This window comes from Temnothorax longispinosus, chromosome 10 (genome assembly GCF_030848805.1).
Source record: "Temnothorax longispinosus isolate EJ_2023e chromosome 10, Tlon_JGU_v1, whole genome shotgun sequence".
NCBI lineage: Eukaryota > Metazoa > Arthropoda > Insecta > Hymenoptera > Formicidae > Temnothorax > Temnothorax longispinosus.
This window is the reverse complement of record NC_092367.1, coordinates 17,402,072-17,411,317: the sequence shown is the minus strand read 5'-3', so window position 1 is coordinate 17,411,317 and position 9,246 is coordinate 17,402,072. Positions and strand designations below refer to the sequence as shown.

The 9,246-nt window shown below is 40.7% G+C and overlaps 1 protein-coding gene across 1 annotated transcript; it reads left to right on the top strand.

Annotated features, from left to right (window-relative positions):
• Positions 1-568: 568 nt before the first annotated feature.
• Positions 569-5,492, top strand: LOC139820982 (uncharacterized). The gene is made up of 5 exons (XM_071791629.1): positions 569-795; positions 1,093-1,225; positions 1,487-1,674; positions 2,488-2,595; positions 5,078-5,492. The coding sequence occupies exons 1-5, from the start codon at positions 767-769 to the stop codon at positions 5,211-5,213; spliced, it is 594 nt and encodes a 197-aa protein (XP_071647730.1). The 5' UTR covers positions 569-766; the 3' UTR covers positions 5,214-5,492.
• Positions 5,493-9,246: the final 3,754 nt, after the last annotated feature.

Sequence of the window (9,246 nt, the reverse complement as noted above, 5' to 3'; positions counted from 1 at the left end):
CGCGGAAACGAGGAACGTGATTCTTCCGTATAAATTTAATTACAGAATTAGGATTCATTATTAAAGCAATTTGAGAACTTGTGAATGTATGTATGAATGCATTTAAACGCAAAGAAGGGGAATAAATTAAATACATTTATATGGATTCTATGGACTTTTGGAGAACAATTTTCAAAAACTATCTTAACTTATCTGTTCTTAAAAAAAGTACATAATATCTATGTTTATCTATCTTTAAAAATAATGTGCTTATACTAACATTGGAAATCAGATCACATTTTAATAACTGTTCTTTTTATATATATATATCTTTGAAATTCTCTTTGCTTTTTTAACTCATATTTCTTATTTAAATACTATTTTCCGATATTAGGAAATACAAGTTGCCAGAGTTCTTGTAAGAAATTTATCACTCGAGACAATTCGATTCGATTTCGAATCGATAAATTCACGCAAGAATCGTCATCATGAAAAAACAAACTTTCTTCATTTTAACACATTCGTAGTTTCAAGAATTGTTATAATTGTTATAATTTTAAAATTTTCGACAAATCAATATCATGTTCGAGGAGATAGCAGACTAATTAATACAAAAAGATTTCCGTGTGCACTCCAGATTAACGATTGTCAGTTATAACTGTACAGAGTGACACCCACAGACCGGTTCTGCATGTTATGACGTCGCAAAGCGATCTTTCGGTGGCTGAAATCGTCGCAAAGTTCTGGAGTCTGCAGATTGAGACGGTTTCTACGAGTATCAGCTGCCATGTGTTGTTGCCGGCCAGAGAAAACGTTGTAAGCTTCACAATTCAATATTTTCTTTTTTTCAAATCAATTACCGCTTGCATACTAAACTAATAAACTTGGCTAATCCAATATTAATCTAATTTCCATATTTAATCCCACGATAGTCATGTCTTAATATATTAACCTTCTAACAAGTGAAAGACATGACTATCGTGAGATTAAATAAAGAAAAAGAAAGAGAATATATGCAATTGTTTGTTTTTATATATCCTATAATAATATATTTGTTGCCTCGATAACACATTTTTATTGTGTCTAATCCGAGACGATTTTATTATATTGTAGACTTTTTGTGTTTAATTTGGCACTGACGATGACGTCGCACATTGTTCTACCAAAGACGGCAAACTCGGATATTGCTGAAATTTTGCATCGGCCTATTAGGAGTCTAACATTTCCAAAAAACAGTAATATGGGTGTGAGTATGTGTAAAATATTGTTAACAACATTTTATAGCAATAAATTGTGCTAGTCGCGATATTATTACGCGCACGAGTGTTCTTATCTTAATATATTTTAATTATTTTGTTAAATATAAATTTTTTTTAAACATTTTTAATTATTTGTTAGAATCTTGATTTTGAGAGAGAAGGTTAAGATCTTGTTCTCTTAAAACTACTCTCAATCCCAATGAGAAATAATAATCGCGCGGCGATTATGCGATTAACGTTTTTTGCAGATCTTCGTCGCTATCGCGGTACCACTCGAGGATCCTCTGAATTCGATCTCGCTATCGTATTTCTTCGAGGCTAACTACGCTTTACCGCCGAACATAACGTACCTCGAGCCCTGGACGGAGGTAAAAAGAAGGAAGCGGAATATCGAGAGAACCACAATCTATCGAGTTCTGGAAAGTAAATTCGAGAGGCAAGTTTGCAAACAAATAACTGCGCGTTATGAGAACGCGGTCTTTCTAATTCACTGATATAATCCTCTCGCGTTGCCTTACGGCATTAATATTCCATCTGATCCAAAATCTTGGAATCGACCGATCTATAATAACGTCGTACGATATTCATGCTTTCTCGAACTAAAAAAATTCAATTCAACTGTCTATCGTTAAATAGTAACAAAGTTCTAAAGATGATAAAAAAATTCTTCTTGTAATTCTTGGTCATTGTAAACCTTTGTCGTTTCTATTTCCTTTCTTTCGCTCTCTGATCGCGTTTGGAGTTCCTCTTCTGATGTTCGACGTCCGGTACCTACTAACGCTTCGACAAAATAGATAAAACTAGTCATTGTTGAATCAGAATACCGTAAACGACCCGATTGACATGCATGACGCGATAAAACCGATCGCTACCGTCGATTATCGCCCCCCGAATCGGCGTTGATCGCGGAACGCGCGCGCGGGAAAAGTTTCGCCGAGACGCTAGACGTTGCGGCAGCGAACAGTAGGGAAATCAGGGGAGAGATTCGAGGCGAAATGCACTCCCGGCTCCATTTTACGAGCATTCGGGGCGTTTGGGAATTGCGTTACATTGCCTGGCGCAGGTATACATAGGTACGTACGAATTACGTATGCGCACGAGCCTTCAATCCGGTATTTAGAAAATCGTAAAGCGCAAAGTAAACAGTTGTTGCCGCATCGCGATCTTCTCTCGTACCACTTCAAATCTCCCTCGGATTCCTCGCCTCGCGTCGTGAGAGCTCTCCTTGATTTTTCCCCATCTGCCGTAGCTCCGGGTATTCCGGAAGGGAGTGTCTGCTGAGAGCAATCTGCGAGACCTCGGAGTTCCCGCTCCGACACAACGGGTTGATCGGCGACATCATGCACGTAATCTTCACGTAAGTTCTACCGTTGATATTAACGATAACGGCCGAAACTTTATGATACATTCATGGATATCATTAGCCCGAGTCCCAATGCATTCGCTATTCGGAAAAGAGCTCATACATTAAACGATTTATACACAATGTCGTTTTCAGAAATAAACTATGTAAATCTTGATTATAAATTCGCTGTTGAATCTCCTTCCTCGCGCGTTGCACGGTATTGTTCGGCGTATAAAACAGGCCAAAAGATGCATACACGAGTTTTCTCTCTTTCTGTAAAAAAAAAAAAATAGAGGAGAAAGGAGGAATAGGAGAGCCGCTCGCGGGCCTCTTTTTTTCAGCCGGAAACGCGGTGTTCCAAGGCGCTGCAAATTGGAGTAGATACGCGCCGTAGAAAAGCAAATTTGGCTTCCTCGCAGTAACCCCCGTCCACCCTATAGAGACGTGCTTCCGCTCGACTCGGCTTCGACCCTTCTCGCGGAATAAGCTCTCCAGGAACGTATGAATAAAGGACACGGACCCGCGGGCGAAAACGACATTGTCGTTGTCGACGTCGCATACCGCGGCGAACGAACACGAAGTGCTCCTATATGTGCTTTGCACAATCGTATAATGCGTTGATGAATCGCGCACACCGCGTCTATATGAAACGACGTGTGAGCTCTTCTACTTTCGTGTCCTACGTGCGTTTGTCGTATTATGTAAATTGGCACACGTTTCGCTTTGCGAAACGAAACGCATGAAACTAGCTTTACTCACTGAAGGACGCTTAACTATTTTCTCGCGGAACATTCCGCGGTTGAGGCCCTTCGATTCCTCAGACATTTTTTAAACTTTAAACAGTTCTCCATTCTAGCTATTAGAGCGAGTTCCGCTAACGACCCTTCTCGCATCTGGAACGGAAAATGCGGGCGCGCGAAGTACACAAACGACGGGAAAGCACGGTCGTCTCTTTAAGATTTTTGTATCCCGACACGCAACTCCGCGCATCGTCGCGTCCCGACGATGATAACGACAATGCGCGGCTTTCCGTCTCCCGAGGGGAAAAAAAAGAACACAAAGGGAGCTCGTTTCGCGTCTTCGTTCTTAGCGCCACGCTGCCTAACGTTGATGCATTATTACACCCGGCTCGGATGCATCCTCATCTCTTTTTGACTGCCAGAAGAAACGTGAAATTACGAGGGGATTCCGTGTCTCTTTTTGCGAAGTGTTACAGTCTCAGGAGAGATTCTTCCTGGCGAACCGCCGATCGCCACAAGTCACGGGAAACCACGTTAGAAACGGGATAAGAGAAACAACGGCGAGATTCGAGAAATAGTCCGCCACATCGACATCTATTAATACAAAATCAATATAACAACGGTAAACGTTTCTGTTATTAAAATTTCCACGTACGTTGCAGTTTGGAAAAAAGATTCGGCAGACGCTTATACACCGCGCTTTTTCATTGTTTTCTTCGTTGCGCAAGAAATGCCGAATAAACTCCATTCGGTCTATACGAGATAACAAAAACAAAGTCGCGAAGTTACGCGTGTATTTGAATTTTAATAAAAACCAGTAATAAACTTTTCGAAACGCCCGGCACTCCAGTGGACGGAAAACGCGGTGCGATACCGCTCGTTTGGATATTCCATGATGTGTCTTGCAATGGGACTCACTCTCGCGAGTCCGGAAAAAAACTCGCGAAACATCACCGTGAAGGGAATATTTTTCATTCGGTTCGTTTTCAGCACGCAGGATATTCAAGATTTATCGTCTCATCGAGAAGGGGGACTCTCGCGTACACCCTCAGAGAGAGACAAGGGATTGCGAGAGGCGGAAATCGGCGGAAGGGCGCGGTGGGCGGATGGGAGGAGGGAGAAAAAAAACAGAGAACGAGAACGAAATAAAACTCCAATAAACCGATCGTATCGCTGTAACAAAAGACGATATAAAAATTGGGCCGGCGGAATCGGTTTTTCTCGAAATGACGATTATCATGCAGGCAGCAGGATGCCGGGGTTGGTTTTTGCCGTCGCGACTGCCGCGTTCCGAGCGAAAAATGTCGACGGAAAATGAAGATCACTCGTGTGATTACGAAAAAAAAAACTCGTACAGTTTCTTCAGGTTATTGTTCGCGGATATGCGGATGTTATCAGACGTGCACATTCGCGGTGTGGAAGCTTTCTAATTTCCCTGAATGTTGGAATGCCAAAAGATCATATCGTGGTTTTCAGCGGAATCAAGATACACGGTGAAACACTTCGAAAAAATGTAAATCCTCAGACAAGATTCTCTAAAACTTTCGCGAGCGTTTAGAGTATGCGACATTACAAATTAACAAAATCGTAATAAATGTTCATCACCTTTTCTTATAACAATCTTTGTGTCACATCCTCGAATAAAAAAAGAAATCCCTTTAATGCTGAAAATGTTATACGTAAATAAATGCTCACGTAATTACTACGAGACGACATTGTTACGATTTAATTATATTAGAGAATTCTGCTTTCAGTCCGAGTACTTCGAGACACGAGGGATTGCCGCGAGATGTTGTCGAGGCCGAACTGGTCGGCCGCAATGAAAGCTGCTCCAAGTACCAACCGCAGTGCCCACTGGGACTCTTCGACTTGATTGGAGTCCTCGCGTGATCCCGGAAAAATCGTCACAAGTTTACCGTGCCACTTTCGCAAAGCAAACAATCTAATTGCGCCGCCATTGGAAACATAGTCTTGGTGCCTATTGGAAATCTCGGCGATTCACAGAGTTATTCTACGTTGGATGGAAACATGGTCGAGAACTCTGATGACATCGAACAATAACAAAATTGAGAATTTAACGAGAGGAAACGTTTCTGGATGCACGTGTATTTCAACGTGCACATATGTATGTGCTGTAAATATTATGTAAAAAGTAATTGTGTTAAAACATAAACCGTTTTTTAAATAAAATATTGCTTACATTAACTTCTTTCTTATTTTAATATATGTGATGATAACTTCTTTTTTCCTTTAAAATTTTCAATTAATCTTCAAATTTATATAATGTGATATCGCTATTATACCTACGCTACGTTGACAAGTTTGCAATAAAATCTTTAGTCTTCTTTATAAACTTCCACATTCCCGCGTCAAAGATTTTTCACTGATGCGTGTATCCTTTTACTTGTTACATCGCGAAGTTATTAGATCATCAAAACTCCGCGCTGAACGGAAACCGTTATTTTGCTCTCACGCGATGATATAGCAAAGAGTTCTACGGATATATCCGCCGTTTATTCACAGTTTATTACCTAAGAACTTTCCGCACGGAAGCGCGGAAACGGAGAAACGACGAGTATTATATCGAATTATCGCGAGGGAACGTATTTATATACTTGCTCGTAATTGCCGTGTGATCGTAAATCCCAAATGGACGAAGGATAAGAGTTATTGCCACATTTCTCCAGCTTAGCTTCCGTATTTGCTTCTAAACGAGGCGGCGTTAAAGTTAATTCAGTGCAGGCTGGGAAAAAAACCTCGCTGAGAAAGAATTATATATTTATACCGAGATGATAATATCGTCACAACTAACACGCGAGCGATTAAAATGAATAAAATAAAATAAATTATACTATGTCCTGTAATATTTGCTGTAATATTTGTAATATTAACTATTGCTCAAGTTATCTTTAAGATATATCAGATATAGATTGAAAAAGTTATCATGTATAAAATCATAAAATTAAGAATATACAGAAACAGGCGAGTTTCTTAAAAATTTAAAATATTAAAAATGTTGCATCTTTCTCGTTTGTTTTCTCGCATTATCTAAGCACGCAACATGCAATACAGCCAGTCAATTAGAATTGTAGGTCAGTAAACGTTTGCGATAAGCGATTTTCAGGTCAAAATGTTTTTAAATTTTCTATTCCTTCGGATTATATCTCGGGGGAGTTCATGAGAAAACCGCGTATCGGCCGACGAAAAAGTTTCGCGACAATAATTCAAGCGGTAACTCGCGCGCAAAATAAAATTCCACAAGGAAATTCATCGAAAGTCCGAGCCGCGCTGTAAAATTTCCGACTTTATACCCGAAGTTTCCAAAAATACACTAAATTTTACAATCGCTATAGATAGAGAAGCCCGGGGATTTCTGACACCTATGAAAAGCAAAGCCGGAGCATTTCGCAGCGTCGAGTTCGCGAAAACTTCGACTGTCTCGCATAAGAAATTTAAAAGCAATGCGCTCTCCCGCGCGTGAATTGTTTATAGGCAACCACATTCTTTGTCAGTACCCTGTCAATTTTCCTACGTTACGAAATTAGGTAACAAAATTGTTGGCGCAATCCACAATGCAATCTTCTCTCGCGTAGATAGATGTGTGCAACGTATAAAATATATATTATATATACTTAATCCTCAAACTTGTACAGCGATGATCTGAGATACGTTTTTTCGGTTGGGAAAGAGAGCAGTGTCATTTTTGTTACTCCCCAGTAATATGGAATATATACTTGGCTTATACGCTTTCGCCAAATCAGTACGAAAACTGTTTTTATAACGCACATTCGCACCGGAGACGGCGAAAGTATTCAAGTCGCGTGAAAATAGGGTTGCTCCTCCGCATGGATGCGCCTTTAGAAAATTCCCTACGCGTGCAACGCACTTGAGAAAAACTTCGCATCTTCTCAAAAGTTATGAAGTCGTAAATGTTAAACTCGCATGGAAAGATAACATCTCCAAACATTCTTCCATTTCCTCAACATATTTCCCACCCTCGTCGGTGTACTCCTGGCGAAGGGTGCGTCGCCATCGGCGCGTGAACGAACCTGTGGGCCTATTCGGTAACTCTTAACGACAGTTTTGTCATCGTTATACTTGTGTTGCGCAGATATTATGTATAGTAAAAAAGCTGCGCAAAACGACGATATAACGATAACGAAACTGTCGTTAAGAGTTACAGAATAGGCCCACTGTGGTCTCACGCGGAAAATTTCAAGCGAGCCCTCCGCCGAGCGCTAATCAAATCGTTAAATTCTGTTTGAGCGGTTCGCGGTGTGCATAAACCGGGAACGATAATCCGAAATTAATCTCTTCTGATTCAATAGTTATCACGAATCTCTGCTCGCTCTATTGGCGATAATTCCATTTCACATCGATTCTTTACATTTCGACCGCGTGTATCAGCGACGCAACATTATTTGTATAACAGTGCTGATAAGAATTGAGTTGCTTTCCGAGCAAAACTTGAATATTCGTTGTCGGGTAAAAACACGCGACGTTATTTTTTAACATTTAATCGACCTCACGTTATTAAAAATATGGGGGTTATTAAAAATTATCCGTGTGAGATATCTTTAGACATGTTTACGACACTCTCTCGATATCTTACTTTCGATATTGAATGCTGTATCAATATTTTAGCTGCAGTTAGATGTACCTAAGCTAAGAGAAAACTGAAAGTAAGGTATCGAATGAAAGGTCGAGAGCATTTTCGTTTGGCCACAAAACCTTTGCTGGGAAAAATTTATTCCGTATACGTCAAAGAACACGCGATCGTACGGGATAAGAATGAAGCAAATACTCTTGACAAAAGATAAAAGTAAGATATGTTTTAAAGAAAAGGCCAGAAGTTTGTTCGTGTATCTATTCAGAGAAGTGGATCATCGCTACTGGTTTTGCTATATGCTAAGCTAAAAAAGGCCCGTCTCGACATATCATTGTGTTACGTCGAAGATTCCGCAAGCAATAAAATTTGGTTTCCGCCGTTTCCGAGATACAACACGGTTTATTAGCATTTTAAGACGTTTCCCGGGATGAATTATGGACCTTTCGATAGCGAAATACGTACATCACGCTCGAAACTATCCTCTCGTGTCCGGAATGATCGGTTGGAAAGAAAAAAGAAGAAATACGAGGCACCGCTTTTCGCGCCAGCGGCGAAGTATGCTAAATAATCTTGACGGATGACTCATGTGAATGTGATACGCGACAGATCGCCGTTGTCCACGCGGCTGGTCGCTTAGTTTCACATACTCATCTATATGTATGTATACATGTATATTCTATATAAGGAGACACTGACGTCCCACAGGATAGCCCATCCTGTGAAGCAATAGAGCAAATGTTCCGTCATCGCCCCGCACGATGAATGATGTTTGGTGAGACAAATGGGGTGCCCCTAAGAGCAATAGCGTCGCGGATAGGAAATGTCCGCGCGTCTTCGTCTATGTCCCGTATACTATGTCCCGGAGCGGTTTCGGAAGTTCGGTCATTTAAAACATAGCATCGACAGCTAATTGAAAAACTTGTACAATGGCGTAGCGCGCGATGTAAATAAAGAGTAACGTGGCGCTAGGTAGAAGTAGAAGTATGTCCGGCAATACGATCGGGAGAGAGCAGCCCCCGATAATTGATTGCCGAGTAATTAATAAATCTTGGCGGTTGGCACGTTATTGTGTCGTTGGCATCTGGCCCAATGTTTAGTCTGACACTGTTTGTGTGAATATATCTGGCGGTCGACGCTTATGTCAAAAAGGAGCTTCCATGCCACTCATGCAGATTACGTTATGATAAATTATATTTATATAAGATAAATGTACGTGAATGTGTGTGTTTTAGAGAGGCAAATCCAGTGTGTTGTTCGCGGGAAATGACATTCGCGAGCTTTGTTATTTATTCCCATTGGTGACATCGGAGAATG